The sequence below is a fragment of the Streptopelia decaocto genome (assembly GCF_964273445.1).
Source record: "Streptopelia decaocto genome assembly, chromosome: 18".
NCBI lineage: Eukaryota > Metazoa > Chordata > Aves > Columbiformes > Columbidae > Streptopelia > Streptopelia decaocto.
In genome coordinates this window covers 9799235-9815465 of record NC_138673.1, presented here as the reverse complement: position 1 = coordinate 9815465, position 16231 = coordinate 9799235, and the positions used below count along the sequence as shown (strand labels likewise).

The 16231-nt window shown below is 55.8% G+C and overlaps 1 protein-coding gene across 1 annotated transcript; it reads right to left on the bottom strand.

The window, feature by feature from the left end:
• Positions 1 to 4587: 4587 nt before the first annotated feature.
• Positions 4588 to 8859, bottom strand: LHX1 (LIM homeobox 1; the record flags this gene model as incomplete). Its single annotated transcript, XM_082068309.1, has 5 exons — positions 8430 to 8859; positions 6791 to 7017; positions 6275 to 6552; positions 5408 to 5573; positions 4588 to 4967 (listed from the first exon to the last, which is right to left on the bottom strand). Exons 1-5 carry the CDS (start codon positions 8597 to 8599, stop codon positions 4588 to 4590), a joined length of 1221 nt encoding a protein of 406 aa, XP_081924435.1. The 5' UTR covers positions 8600 to 8859.
• Between the last annotated feature and the right edge of the window lie 7372 nt (positions 8860 to 16231).

Below are 16231 nucleotides of genomic sequence, written 5' to 3'. Positions count from 1 at the left end.
TAATTCTTCCAGCTGCCGAAAACACTCCCTGAGCAGCGCGGCACGTCAGGCAAGTGGAGCTATTCTGGGTGTGCAGCCACCGCACCGAGCACTCGGGGGGAGCAGCTGTGTCCCCGTCCCCAGGAGGGTCACGCAGGGGCTGGGGGGGCTCGGAGAGTCGAACCGTCACACGCACAATGAAACCACGGGCAGCACGGCCCGCGAGCCCACGCACCAGCGGTCAGTGCATGGGGGGAATCATCACCCCACGTCCCGCGAGCCCACGCACCAACGGTCAGTGCATGGGGGGAATCATCGCCCCATGTCCCGCGAGCCCACGCACCAGCGGTCAGTGCACGGGGGGAATCATCGCCCCACGTCCCGCGAGCCCACGCACCAGCGGTCAGTGCACGGGGGGGACTCATCGCCCCATGGGCACCACGACCCCCCCGAGACGGCCCGAGGACGGGGGGGTCACAGGGCACTCCACTCGCTCAGAGCCCACAGCAGCTCTTCAATTTCTGCGTTACATTGAATGAATTAAAAACTCCAGACACCAACAAACTCCGCTTTCTAAGCGTGACCTGTGGTCTATAGCTAAAAGCACCACAAATACAACTGAAAAAGAAACAGAAGATAGCCATCCCAGAAGGATTTACAAGCAAAATATATTTTTAATGGTCCCATTAATTTAATTTATAACTTGATGGATATTTTGTTGACATGAGGAACACTGAGCACCCCAGTACCACGGCAGACACAAAGAAAAGACCTTCCAGAACCTGCTCCTGCTTCACAATTCCCTGTTCCCAGTTCAATTGCTTAATCTTAATCTATGTGAATTTATCTACTAGGGGTAGTAACAGAGAGGAAGTCTGCAGTATATTTAATATTGTAAGAACATGCAATGCTTAAATAGAGCACTCTTGTTCAGGGAAAAAATCCGGCCTATGGCAAAAGGAATAATTCCTGAGTATCTGCCACCTCCTAGGATGGCAAAAGTATGTAGATCACCACCGGTATTTTTAAATTATATTTATTTATAGATTTGTATCACGTACCCAGCGCTCAGCATCTGGGTACACATACATATATTAAAATAATATATATCATTTATCTACAAATTGCAACTGAAGTACATTCTTAGTCCTGGGATACGGATCTTTACAAATCCCCAAGTGCTCCCCAAGCCAAGGCCCGAGGAGGCAGATCCAGCAGCATCCCGGGCACAGCACCGCCACGTGGGGCCAAAACTCACAGCGTTTGCAAAGACCCTTGGATTAGCCTTCACAATATCTCCTGCGCTAGGTTAACTCAAGAGGAATCATACTTACAACATGCACCTTTCCCCCGGTGAACGGCAAACGGGGTTTGCACGAGTCTCGTCTCGCACGTTGAGACACGAGCGTCCCTGGGACAGAGCGACAAGGTGAAGGTCACCGAGAGCGGCAGCGGCCGAGGGAGAGAAGATCAAAAGAGAGTCATTACTTCTAAAAAGGCTTTTGAAATGACATTGCGCATCACGGCCACGTCTCCGCTGTTAAACTAACGCGCGCGGGTAAAATCCATCCAGGCAGCACATCCTTCCCGAGGCCCTTCTCCTGCAAACCTCCATTCACCCAACAACGCTCCCGGCGTCAATGGAAACGCTCTTGTAAACAAGGACTTACAAGAAGCCAACGTGACAATGATTTCAAAAGGAGTTTTGACTGGGCGATTGTTGCTGGATTAGGGTCTTCAGAAACACCGAGCTGGCTCTGAAGGGCACGGAATTCAAATTGGTGAAGAGCTGGGTCCCGGGCAGCCCTGGGGACAGGAATGGCCCCCGGTGACGGGAAAACCCCGCGGGAGCGACGGCGGCTCCGAAAAACCGCAGGGTCCGGGCCGGCATCCCTTGGCTGACACACCGACCAGAGTGAACCACAGCGCGTCGCCACCTACATCAACAGGGAGTGAGCTGTACGGGCACCGCGTTACGAAACAGCAAACAAAAGAGAAAACCCACTTGGCAGACACGTTTTCTACAAAATAAGCCTGTTTGGTGGAATTCTCATTTAAAAGCATCGATTGGACAATAAAGCGGCAGCACAAACGGCAGCATTTATCAACAGCACCGGCCCGAGTTAGGGAAAAGTTTGTAATAAACAGATCACCCATTATTTTGCTTATATAAATGCAAACCAGAGCAGCAACAATGCAAAACGCAAATAAATGAGTTAGACACGGAGCCCAGGAGTTTAAGAAGTCTCCCCTGTATTTAATAAAGCATGATTTTTTTTTTAAGAAACACTACCAGATCCCTTGCAGATAGATTTTTCTCTTTATATTATTAAATGAGACATTTTGTGTTTAAAGTGAATTATTGCTTCATATAGGTGGCCCCTCTGCTGGGCACAGGAACTGGGTGAACAAAATAGAAAATCGCCATTGAAAATTACAGATCGTACAACTTTAAAACATTCTTTCTGGTTTTTTACCCCTCGGTCCAAAGGGAGAAATAACTGAATTGCTGGGAATGCTCCATCTGTGTTTTAATGTAAATTCCTGTGCCTATATAATATAAGAAAGCAGCCAGGCAGAGTCAGGATGCGTTAGCAGACAAGGAGATGTGCAGTGATAGTTCATCCCGTCCTATTCCCTCAGCAGCTGGAAACATTTACACCAGTGACTTTCCAGCACCAAACCCAGTTCTGTGCTCAGAATCACCGCGACTTTTGAACAACCGCCCATCTGGGATTCTGCAGGAATTTCTATTTAAAACGTCAAATCTGTCACTTCACACGGCTCCAGGATTTTTTGGTTCGCTCCGTTTTTCTCAGTTAGTGTGTATCTAGTGCAAAGCAAAACATTCTCCCCCCCTGCCCTCCAGAGAACTTCGGATACACCAAACGCTATTAAACCAGCGGCTCTACAAAAGGATTAAAATGACTTGCATGACATTGAGTTTCCGCTGCGATCAAAGCCACCCAATCAGGAAGAAAAAAATAAATTACCTTTGGAGAATTAACTAAAAATGGGTCAATTAAGAACATAATGTCTGCAGAGATTTTTACAGGTAGGTTTAGCCCAGAAGCCGAGCGCAGCGCGGCAGCAGCGCCGCCGCTCCTTCCCAGGGCTCTTTCGCTCAACAGAGCCCCTTTAAAATTGCCTCGAACACCAAATGAACCACAACTTATCTAAACATCAGATTTTCTAATTTTATTAAAAACGCACAAATTTTATCCAACATGTTTTCTTTCATACAGTGAATGGTCTAATATGCACTGGAGGTCACACAAGCTTAGGTTTATTAGAACAATAAAAGACATATGAGAAATTTAATATATAAAGAAAAAAGTAGCAGCTGTTGACTGCATATTTGACCATAAAATTTAAATATTTTGGACTTTTATTTTAAAGACACAAAAATAAAACCTGTGTGGGTCTATATAAGTCATATTAACAATTCCGTGAATGTTCAACAGGACTAAAAATTAGCAAAGATGTTTAGTTTTTTTTTAACCTTGTAACACTTTTTAAACACCTTCTCGTGTTGCTGGTGCGAAGCACCTTACAGTATTTGTGCTATAGATTCACTTTATTTGGCAACTGTCTGGGTTCCGTGGGGTTTTCTTTGCCTTCTGTAAACAACACCTTTACAAACGAGCACAGTGAACCACAAGCCCTGCGATCTGTTATAACATCTACAGAAAAGAAAAGGAACTATTTTGGTTGGTTGCTCAAAATATTTCGCTTTCGAACAAGAGGTTCTAAAACAGGATTTATTAGTAAAACATTGAACTCCTGAATTTAACGTTAGACGTAAACAGTTGACTGTTTTTAGTTCAATAGAGTCTTTTTGTTTAGCTTTTCTCTCTCTGTGAAGGTAGAATACTTTTTGTTTGTTTGTTTTCAAGTCATTTTCGTTAGAGGTCTGGGCGACCTTTGCTATGATGAGGAGGTTTTGTACGTGTAGCTTTGTGAAGGTAGAAGAGTTGGTGCTGAGGGCTTAACATTTAGTATTTGCTATTTTGGAAAACAAAACAGAAAGAAAGGAAGGAAAAAGAAGGTTGTCCCACCTGGTAGTCAGCAGGCTGAAACGGCTGCAGCTAAAAAGAGCTCCTTGGTGTCCAACTTTCTGAGAGACAAAAATTAACAAACAAATTCAGAATGCCAGAACCATCCTTAACCGGGCACGCTAGAGTTCTTGAAGCTTTTTTTTTTCCCCTTTTCTTTGACCTTTCCTTCATTCTTTTTTTTTTTTCTTTTTAAATTATTTTTTAATTTTTTAAATGAGAATTTTCTAAGGATTGTGGCTCTCAGGATGACATCCAACAGGGTAATCAAACTGACGCCATCCTACGGCATGGCAGCACTTTACTGTACAGCTTCACCAGTTTCTTTGTCAATGGTACAAAAAAAGTCCCCTTGCTTGTTTGATACAACCATAACATGGAGATTGTCCTGGTCTAGCGCAAAGCTTCCCTTGGAGCGCTTTGGATTCAGTTCGTTCCCAAGGTAATATTGTCTTAGGGCAGGAGAGATGTTATATTAATTCATTTCTGTACACCATAACAATAAGCAGACTAGATGATCATCACTTACTTAGACCCAGTTTGTTTTTTAAAGCTACCACACAGCCGCTTCATTCATTTCTGGTGGATGTGACAAGTGATTGCCGTAGTTAGCACCACCGTTGACGGATATCGAAGAAAACGGAGGACTGGGGCCAAAAACTTCTGCGGACATGGAGTGCAAGGACCCGGGCAGGTTGGGTTCGGGGCTGGGCGAGTCTCCGGGGGGGTGCGACATGATGTCAGTGAAGCGCTGAGCCTCGCTGGAGGGGTGATGTCCGGGCAGGGGGTGATCCATGGCCCCCAGGGGGGTGCCTGACGGCCCCGACGAGGGCACGAAAGGGAGATCCACGGGGGTCTGCGCTTGAGATGAAGGAGGTCCTTGCGGGAAGAAATCGTAATTGCTTCCAGGGCCGTAATACTCGCTCTGATAATCTGGTGGACAAGGAGAGACGGAGGGAAGGTGACAAACGGGCAAAGTAACCGAGGGGAAGAGACACGAGAGTGCGGGGGGGGACATCTGGGTGCCATAAAATGTCACTCAGAGCCCACTGAACCTGACGGGGAAACGCGCTGCCGGCTTGGCCGGCTCTGCCCGATTCCCGGGGATCCCCGTCCAGCCGAGTCCCCGCCAGCACCGGGGGCACCGGCGCCAAACGGCTCGGGCTGCAGAACTGCCCGGGCCCCGCCGGCAGCGCGGGAATCACGGCGGGGGGGCGGAAACGTGCCCGCGTCCCCGGGGAGGGGAACCCGCTGCGGCCCCGCCGGCGCGGATGCTGCGGAACGGCGGGACGGAGCCGCGGCCGGGCGGGGAGCGGGCGGGATCACCGCGGGGTGCGGGGGGGAAAGGAGCGGACGGTGCGCGCATTACCCACCTCCGTAGAAGGAGAAGGGCCCGTTGGGAATGAGCTCCCCGGGCTCCAGCCGGTCGACCAGCGGCCGCATCCTGCGCGGGCTGCGGAAGAACGCGTGTCGCCGGGCGCCCAGCGCGCTCAGCTGCTTCATCCGCCGCTCCTTGGAGCGCCGGTTCTGGAACCAGACCTGGGCGGGCGGCGGGAGAGGCGCCGGTCACGGGAGCCGCGGTCCTGGGTGTCCCGCTCACGGGAGCCCCGGACCCGCCGCCGCCTCCCCCGACCCCGCCGGGAACGATCCAACCCCCCGCCCGTTTCTTTTGTTCGGGGGCGGCCCCGGTGCGGTGCGCACCGAACCGCGCTCCTCCGCGTTCCCAACGGGGCCGAACCCACGCGTGACGGCGGCCCCGCGGCCGGGACCTCCCCGCGGCTGCAGCTCGGCGGCTGCAGGTCAAGAATGATTGAGTTAATTCTTATTACCCTGACAAGATTACTCCTAATTACCCTCACACTGAGACTCTCCAATCTAACCTCGTCTTTAATGGTCCTTTAACCCCCCATTACCCCCAGCGCTGCGGGTTTATAAACCTTCTAATAATTCCAGCGCATTGTCATTCTTATTTATCCATTAACCCCTCACATTTATGGTTATTAATTTCGATGCCATTTACAGCTTCTTTAGGACTTTCTTAAAAGCAACCTGCAGCTCTGCCCCAGCCAACCGGCTGGGGCCCGGGGGATGCGGGGCCGCCACCAGAATAACGATTTAAAACGGCGGCAGGTTTGTCCCCGGTCCTGCAGTGCGTGGACCGCCCGGGGCCGGTCCCTCCACGCCGCCGCATTCCCCGGAGCGTGCGGGGTCCTGCCCGGTGCCCGGGGGGGCCGCGGTACCTGGATGACCCGCATGTTGAGGCCGGTCTCCTGCGCCAGCTGCTCCCTGATGTGCCGGGTGGGTTTGGGGGTGGCCGCGAAGGCGGCTTTCAGAGTCTCTAGCTGTTTGGCTTTGATGGTGGTGCGGGGTCCCCGCCGCTTGGCCCCCAGGTTCTGGTCGTCGTTTTCGTTGCTGCCTGTCTCCTTGTCGGACACGTTGGCGCTTTCCGAGTCCTTGGCGTCATCCTGGGAGGGGTCTTGGGAGTCGGGGGACAGGCTGGGGTCACTGCCGGTGGTGGCTGGGCGAGAAAAACCGGGTCACGCTCAGCCCTCGGGCGGCCGGGGGGAAATACCGATCGTGGGGGGCAGGCTGCGGTACGACCGGGGGAGAGGAGAAAAGGGAGAGGGGAAAACGGAGAGGAGAAAAGGGAGACAAGGGAGAGGACCGGCCCGCACCCTGCGGAAACCCGGAGCTGAGCGCATCCTCGCCCCGCATCCGCATCCTCGCCCCGCATCCCCCCAGCCGCACGTCCTCACCTGAATGCAGGCTGTTTTCTTTGGCAGTATTGCTGTTATTTAGGTAATCTTCTTTGCAGACAAACTTGTTTTCGTCTATGATGTAGAGCTCCTCGCCGGTGGAGAGTTGCTTGTTACACATCATACACGTAAAACAGTTCAAGTGGAACACTTTGCTCCGCGCCCTGCGGACCAGGTCGCTGGGGGAGATGCCCTGGGCACAGCCCGCACACTTGGTCCCGAAACACCTGCGGGGAGAGGCCGGGAGCGGGTGAGCAGCGCCCGCCCGGGCCGCGGGACCCGCCGAGAGCAGCCCGGCCCCGCATCCCCGCACCGCGGCCTCCGCTCGCCCCGCCGAGCTGCATCGCTTGGCCGTACAAAACGAAATGAAATAAAATAAAATAAAGCATCCCTCCAGCGCATTCTCTTTTTCTAACGAGCGAATGTCTGAAATTATATCTTTAAAAAAAAAATAAATAAATAAAAAAGGACCCGATCTGGGCAAAGATGAAGTGCTGAAGGATTAATTAAACACCGGGGCTGCGTTGTCCAGGGTTTCCCCTCTGCGCCCTGACACATTGATTAACGACACTCTAATAAACATTAAGCAGAAATTCTTATATGTTATTAATCGGTCAGGGACGCGCGTTGGCCGGAGGAGCTGCCGATAACGGCTCGGCCGGCGTTGAGGAACCGAGGGCCGGACCCGCACCGGGCTCGCTGCCTCCAGCTCTCCGCTCCGCGGGGCTCTGGGCAGCCGGGCCCGGGGCAGCGACGGTGCCGGTGCGGAGCGGGGAGACTCCGGGCAAAGCTACGGGCAGGGCTCCGCCGCGCCGGGCGATGCGCTGTGCCGGTGTGCGGCCAGCGCTCCGCGGCCAGCCCAGCGCCGAGCGCTCTTTGCCGTTATTGCCGCTGTGCGTGCGGACCGGGCGGCACAGGCTGCCCGCACCGAGCCCAGGATTAATTCCGGCACCGTTACGGCTCGGGGCCCGCCGGGATGCGCGGGGGAAGCGGCGGCGAGCGAGTGTCGGTACCCGCTCCCGTGTCCATCATTCCGCCGGGGATGCCGGTGGGGTCGCCGCCCTCCGGGGCGGCCTCGGCTCGGTTTAACGGGAGGCTCTGGGCCCGCGGAGCCGCGCATCGCCCCGCAGCGGGCCTTCCCCGCCAGGACGGCACCGGCTCCGGCCCGCGGAGCGCTGCGCTCAGGGCCGCGGAAAGTCCCTCCGGGAAACCCCGGCAAGTGCCACTGCAACAGCGGCGGGGCCGCCCCCGCTCCGCAGCACCGGGCCCGGGACGGGCCGCACTGGGCTGCGACGGGGCCCGGACCGCACCGCTGGTCGATAGTTTCGAAGCAACTTTTGGGAGCTCGAACTCGGCCGGTGCCCGGGGAGCGTGGCCGGGGCTCGGCCGGCGGACCCCGACGGGGCGCCCGGGGAGCCCTTCCCCGGCCCGACCCCCGCCCGCCCCGGGAGCTCACCTGGAGAAATAACAAGGGTTTCGGGGTGTCTGTGTGTGCACAGGAAGGGACAGGTGAAAGGAAAAGACGTTTGTGGGTCACACTGAACAACGGTGGAAAACACACACACACACAAAAAAAAAAAGGAGATGAAAAATGGATGTAAAGGAGCTGCGGCTCCGGGCAGGGGGGTCCGGTACTTACCGAAAGAAGTCGTTTTTGCAGTAAAGCTTGCCTTCTCGCGAAAAGCATTTCTCTGTCAAATTGCATTTACATTCACAGCACTGAACACACTTCACATGCCAAGCCCTGTCCAGTACATTCAACAAAAACCGGTCCAAGATTGGCCTTTTGCAGCCTGCACAGTGAACCATTGTCTTTGGTTATTTCTGAGAGTGGGGGGTATTGGCTTCCCAGATGTCACGCAAAAAAAAAGAAAAAATAAATCTAAAAGACACCACCACCGGCGTAGGTTTGCGCTTTTTTATGTTTGTTTTAAACGCCTTCGAGAAGTGAAGGAGAAGAAAAAGAAAGGGAAGAAAAAAAGAAAATCTTCGTCCGAGTGTCCTAGGAAGGATACACAGGAGAACCACCCAATGCCCGAGGAGATCAGCGCTTCGACACAACCGCAGAATCCCGGCCGCTACCAACCACCACAGCAACAACAACGATAATAATAGTAACGATAAAACAACAACGGCTAGAAAGATCGGCGCTCACAAAAATTAAAAATATAAAATAAAAAACAATCAAAAAAAAGGAAAAAAAAACCAAACACAACGCCAAAAAGCGAGCGTGATGAGTTTTTCTCAGGTCTGAGGTAGAGCAGTCAGGAGTCAAAGTGCTTTTCCCAAAGAGAAATCAAAAGAGGGAAAAAATATATATATATATATAAAAAAAGATAAAACGAGACATGGAGACCCAAGAGCGGTCAGAAGGGCTTTGGCTGCGGCGACATGGCCCTACGCGGAGCGGGCCGCAGTCCTTAAGCGGGGGGGTGGGGTGGCGGGGACGCTCCGCAGCTCCTCGCTCCGTGCTCTCTCTCTCTTTCTCTCTCTCTCTCCCTCGACGTCTCGGCGGTACCGTCGCACCCGGCTCCTACCTACCCCGCGCACCGCCCTGCGCGCTACTCGCGGCGGCCGCCCGCCTTCCCGCCGAGCCGGCGCGGCATCGCCCGGTGCTGCCGGCTTTTGTTCCGCCTCCCGCGGCGGCGGGCGGGAGCGGAGGGGAGGGCAGGAGAGCGGCGCTGCCCGCGCTGCCCGCGCCGTCCCGGCCGCGCTGGGCGCTCTGCATGTTCCCGGCAGCCCCGCGGCCGCAGCCTTATGCACCGCGCGCACACGTCACCGCCCGCCCCGGCCAATCGCCGCCGCCGCTTCCCCCCCCGCGCCCGCCGCACCGCGCCGCCGCCGGACGGGGCGTCCGCGCCCCTTTATAGAGCCGCCGGGGCGCCGCCGGCCGCCTCCGCCCGCACCCGGCCCGCACCGCGCGGCGGAGGGACGGGCGGCCCCGCTGCCGGTCGGGCCTGGCCGAGGCGCGGCCTGCTCGGAGCGGCGCGCTGCAGCGGGTAGGTGTGTCGGTGCGCGGGTGGGCGGGAAGGGGGGAGCGGGGGCCGATCGCTGGGGTCTGGCACCTCCGTAGGGTTACGCATCCCTTATAGGGACGCACCAGCCGGTTCCCGTCGCCGAGAAGCGGAGCGGCTGGTTGGGAAGCGGCGTCAAACGAGTTCCCGGTTTAGTGTGGTTTTTCCCCCACCATTAACGGCGGGCCCCGAGGGCGGGGGACGCGGAGCGTCCCGCGGGGCGGTGCGGTGCGGCTCGTCGAGGAGAACCCCGCGACGGCTCGCCTTTCCCGGGAGAAAAGGTGCGGAAAGGCCGGGACGGCGGCCCGGGACGCTCCGACGTGCCCAGGAAGGGCCGCGCTGTCGAGGAAGGGGCGGCGGGCCCCGGTGCCACCCGGCTGCCGCGGGCAGAGCGATGGAGCCGGCAACTCCGCTGTGATTCCGTTGCCGGCGCTCGCAGCGCCCGTTTGGGGCCGAACGGCACCGGCCGCGGCTGATGTTCTTTTTTTTTTTTTCCTTATTTCTTTTTTTAGCAAATAAAAATTCATTTGCTTTTACCTTCCAGGCGCTCGGTCGGTGGCCGGGGCGGTTTAAGAGGGATGTGATTTCTCTTTCCTTCGCGCTTTGCTGCCCGGCGGGAGCTGCCGCTCCGGGGAGGTGTCACGGCCCGGCAGACGAGGGCAAAGCCCCGGGATTCTCCCGGTCCCCCCGCGGTGGAGCCCCCGCTCTCACCGTCCTCCCTGGCAGCGCCGGGACAGGGGCCTGGGGGAAGCCCGTTCCGGAGCCCCAGCATCCCCGCCTCCCCGCGCCCTACCCACCATCCGCGCTCTTTCACGTCTTTTTCCCTCGTCCTTGAGGGAAAAAAAAATCGGGGAGAGAGAAATTGGAAAATAAAAAGGAAAACGAAGGCAAGAAACCCCTCTCCAGGGCCGGGGTGCTGAACTGCTGCTCCGCGCCCTGCCCGCCGTTCCGGCCGGGGGATGGACGGGGGGTGCGGAGCCTGCCCGGACTGGGAAAGCCTGCGGGGCAGTTCCTTTGCCTCGATGCTCCTGCGAGTGTTTAAAAGGGCCGGGGCTACGTCCGCGATTTCCTCCCCTCCTCCCGGTCTCCCTGTGCCCCCCGGGCCGGAGGCGGCCATCACCGCCCCGTCGGGGCCGCGCACAGGGCGCGCAGGGCTCTCCGCGTCGCTCCGCGTCCCTGCCCTCCCTGCCCAGCTGTTGGTTTGCTTGGCCGCCGCTCGCGGGGATCAATAGAGCCCCGGGTGCCCCCGCCCGCCCGGTCCCCCCGCATATGGGTCGCTTCTCATGCGGAGCGGAGGGGCCGAGGCGGCGCGGGCGGTCCCGCTCCCCGCCCGGGAAGGCGACAGCTGTGGGCTGCCGTCAGGGGACCCCTTCCCTTTGACTGCGGCCCCCAAGTGACATGTGTTGGTGGGGATGAATGAGGGGAAAGAGATGAGCATCTCATGTCCGTCAAGCACCAGTTTTTCACAGCGATTTTTTTTATTTGTTCCTTTCCCAGGCGTTAGCGAAAGCATCTGGTTATCCCCTGCCCCTCCCGCCCCGCCGAGGCGGGCACAGAGCCCCGGGATGCGGCGGGGGGAGCGGTGCCCGCCGAGCCGCTGCGGTGGGGCGGGCAGCGGTGATTTACCGGCGGGGGTCCCTGCCCGCCCGCCCCCGCACACGCAAATCCTCCGAAATCCCGCTCCGGAGAGGTGGGGATCGTGGGGTGCCCCAGGTCCGCCTCGCCCTCCCCCTCCGGAGACCCCGACTCAGCGCAGGCGTTTGGGAGATGAAAATGCCAGCGCTGTTTCCAGCAGGCTCCGAAAAGCAAAACTCGCGGCCTCCAGCTCCCACGGGCACCCTCTGCCCCGCGGGACGGGAGTGTCCTGGCGTGGAGGAACACAGCACCCCGCCAACCCAACCCTTTCCTAGGGCAGTGCGGCTGGGCTGGAGCTTTGCTGTTGTTGTTATTTTTCATTGTAGTTTGTAATTCGCCCAGGTCCGTTCCCAGCGGGGCTGAGCCCTCCCGTACCCCGGGGAGAGCCGGCCGGGGTGTTCCAGAGCCCACCAACCCCGCCCGGCCCCGGTGCTGAAAATTGGGAAATTAAAAGAGTAAAACAAAACAAAATCTTGAATTTCTTTAAAATCTAATACACAAGAAAAAAAAAATGCTCCTTTCAGGCGAGTTTGACTTTGCATTTTATTGGTGTCGTTCCCATCTTCTTAGTTAAACATCACCCTGTTTATCATCAGCCTTTCTACACCGCTGCGCTCGGTAATGGGATTTCTCTCTCCTTTACGGGGCACTAGCGCTGTACAAACAGCGGAGCCCGCCCGTCCCGACGCGCTGCCCGGGGCTGCCGGGCATCCCCCCCGCCGCTCCATCCCCCGAGCGAACCCGAGAAGAAACTTTCCTCCCTCCTGGGCACAGACACTTTCTTTACCGTGTTCACTAAGTTTTTCCTCTTTCTTCCCCGTCCCCCCCCCCTTTTTTTTTTTTAAATATTATTTTCCCTCCTTCGCACCGTTTCACAACGACCGCGCACGATCCGTGATGCTGCCGGGCTCTGAGCGACCGGCGGAGCCACCCGGGGATGCCGCAGCATCCTGGACGGGTGGGATGCAGGACCGAGCCCCCGCTGCGGGGGGACAGCCCGTGGGGAGGGGTGGGGGTCACACCTCCCCCCCACACCGAAACTTCCCCCCACAGTAGGAGCGTCTCCGCTTGATTAAATATATATGCGGCTAATGCACTAAACAAATATTGAAGTTAAGATGTAATTAAGCCTGTAGAACATCCCCGCGCAATAAGCCCCATAGCTGGACAGGATCCATCGCGCCGCGCCAGGTTTGTTTTAAAGAAGCCTGAAAAACAAAATCTTTAAATTATGTATTAGAGGTTCCCAGTTTATTCTGCCACACTCGGGTCGATGCGGAGGGTAAACACGGCCGGGCGGCCCCGCACCGTCCCCGCTCGCTTTTCCCTTTTCTTATTTATTTTTCCGCCCCCCTCCCTCTTGATTAGCCCTCCCGCGTCTCCTTCCACGTCGCTAAATGTTGTCGCTTACACTCAAAGCTCATGCATTGTTTATGGGAAATATAGTTAATAAATAATTACAAATCCGAGGTGTGCGTCTTTGCGTTTGACCGAGAGGCGCCGGCGGAGACGGGGAAGCGCCCGGGAAGGGGCCGGGGGGACCGGGCTGCGGGGGGTCCGAGCCCGCTCTGAGCGGGTCCCGCCGGGGGGGGCTCTGCCGGGGGGACGGGCCGGGACCGGGGCAGGACAGGGCGAGCCCCGGTGTGTGCCCGCCAAACGGATTTCTTCACCATGTTAAAGAGAGAAAGGGCAGATAAAAGACGAATAAAAGAGAAAAGAAAGAAAAGTAAAGGGGGGGGGGAAGACTATAAAAAAAGAGGGTGAAACAAACCCCAGGAGGATGCACCGATCCCGGCTCATCCATCTTCATTGTCTCCGTGTGTGCAAAAGCAACTCCAGTATAAGGAAAAGCCACTATCAAAGCCATGGCTTTATTTTATATCCTATAGATCAGGAGGGAGGCAAAGCTTTATTTTCGCCCAGAGACAGATATTTTATTTCTCTCTTACGGTTTTATGTGTGAGAGATGTCAAAAAGGTAAAATAGATTGCTAATGCATAGGCAAAACGAAGCTGTTTTGGCATGCTCTGTGTCATGAGGTCTCCCAGGGAGAGCAGGCTGGGGATTTAGGGCTGATGGGAGACTCGGGGGGATTTCTGCTAAAACATCTCTCTCCATAAATTCAGCCGCATGGTCAGCTCCAAGGGAGAAAGAGTTTTAAAGGGGAAGAGTTGGAGCGCGGCGGCAAGGAGCAGCGGAGCGGGGACCCGGCCCGGGGGGGTCACGGCGGCGGCGGCTTCGATCGTTTCTCGCTGCGGAGCGACGGCGCTGGGGACCCGGCAGCCCCCGGCAGCCCCGCTCCGGCACGCTCCTCACCCGACACTTCATGTTCTTTCATGTTAGTTTAGTTTTATTATTTTAAATTTAATTTAATTGTATTTTTCCCCCAAACCCAAGCGAGCAGCCCCCGATCGCCGCTCTAAACGCAGCTGCTCTCCCGCAGAGGCAGCTCCAGCCGCCCTGAGCCGCAATAACGCTGCTCCCTCCGCATCCGCCGAACCCAGCAGCGGATTTGCAAGGCCCTTTTGCAAAGTTAAAATATATCTCCCCAAGCTGCAACAATTTTCATACTTTTTGACCTCGGGGATTTACTTAGCACGTTAAGTTCAAGGCTCAGAAGCCCAAGGCTATTACTCATTTAGGCACTCCCACCACCAACACTTTTCACCACATATTTTATCATTTGACTTCCTGACTTAAATTCATGTTATGGCAAATAATGGATGGTAATACTTTCCCCCTTCCCCATGTTAATTGTCTTGTCTGACAACCTCCGCATTTGAAATGATTTAGAGCAAACAACGGTGCGGCGAGAGCAGGAGACAAACCAGCACAAAACATCCGCAGGATCCCTGCAGCTCCGGCGCTTCCCTGGCGGGTTGGTGGCTGGATCCGGGGGCACAGCAACGTGTCCCCCCCCGAAAGCATCGTCCAGCTCTTGGTGGGGTCACAGCGGTGCCCAGGCAGCTTGTCCCCAGCCCTGTCCCCGGGTGCTGTGCCACCGCACTCATCCTGCCCCGGGCCCCTTGGCCTTGCTGCCCAAAATACTGCTTTTCTTGAGGCGGCTCAAAGAGGGAAACAAAACCGAGTGCTATTTGCAAATTAAAAAAAGCAAGGTGTAGTTGATTAGCAAATTAATTATTTCAGTACCCCCAGGATTATATTGTTTTTCTAAGTTCTGTGGGCCTGTGTAATTTACTAATTTCACAGTCACTGAACTTCCCTGGGAGTGAGAGTCAATCTCATCCACCCATCTAACACGTCCGCGCGATGCTGTGCGGAGGCAGCGGGGCTGTCGGCAGCGTCGCAGGGAGAGGGTGTCCGGACCTTCTGCTGCCCTGCTGCCCGACTCCGGGCAAAGTCTTTGGTTTTACTTGTTTCTGAGGGTGGACAGTCCCTTCCCGGCCACCAGGAACCTGCCTGCTGAGAAAGGAGTAACTGCGTGGGCTTCACCCAGCGCTAGCACTGGTGTACAGAAACATGCTGCTGCGTTATTTGCCCTTTACAAGCAGCTGGAGAAGAGGGTTGCCAATTTAAGAGTTTTTTTGTCACCAGTGGAATGTCAGCTTTTGGTGTCTGACACCACCAGCATGCAGAGAATTGGAGAAAAACAATTGCAATCAAAACAAATAGGACTATCCCAATAAAATATGGGGATAATACACCTACACTGGTGGGAAACCAGCACTGCCCTCTGCCTACCTGCTGCAGGTGCTGGAGCAGATTTGATCTGGGGGGATAAAACAGCATCCCCTGGACCCGGTACCGCAGCACCACAAACCTCCCGCACCGCTCCCAAAATGAATCCAGAGCTCCTGGCTGTATTTGTATCTGTCTACTTAGTCCTGACCTCTGATTAGTCTTCTATATATAGATTCTGTAATTTGATCCCATGTTACTATATAATACCCTATGTCACACTCTATTTATATAGGTTTCTATTTTAAGGCTTCTGATGGGACGCGGAGGCTCTGGCCACCCTGCTCTCTCTCTCCCCGCTTCAGCGTGTGCCACAAATTGAGGCCGCTGAGTTGATGCAGTTTGAGGCCACCAAAGTTGCAGCTGCTGGGTGAACATGGCTCAGCACAACGTTTCGTCTGCCTGGGCCGGGTGGGCAAGAGCCGCGTCCCAGGCAGCCGCTGCGTGGGAGCCCGTGGCCCAAGCGCTCGCACAGCCCTGCACCGCAAGCCTGGAGGCAATTAAGGAGACGGGGTTCGTTAGCACTGTAACAGCACTGCGCTGCTCGGGACACCTGCGCTGCTAATTGAGCATCTGATTTCCATGGGGTCACCACTGCGCCAGCATGAAACTGGAGCGGTGCAGTAGGGAGATGTGGCCAAACATGTTACTCTATAAAAAAATTCATGTTTTAAACCCCTGCTACCTTCCCTTCCTTTTTACAGCAGTAAGTGATGTTCCAGGTTTCGCTGCACACATACGCAGCTTGTTTCAACACCATAGCACGCACAGCACAACCCCATTACTCTGAAATGCACCAGTATACCATTTTCGAGATAAAACCCAAACCAAACACCAGATCATTTTGTTCTGGAGCTCCAGCAGAGCCCAGCACCCCCAGCTCCCTTCCTTGCCGTGCTGCCTGGGCGATGGGGCGGCCCCTCCAGCCCCGGCCGCGTTGCCCTCCCAGGGCTGGACGAGGCTCCAGAGCTGGGCAGGACCATCTCGCTCTGCCAAGCATCACCTGCACTGGAAACACAACCCCACAACGGCATTATCATTCCAAAGCGGCCAAAACATCACGCGAAAGGCTGCTCAGCCTCGGCTTTGTCAC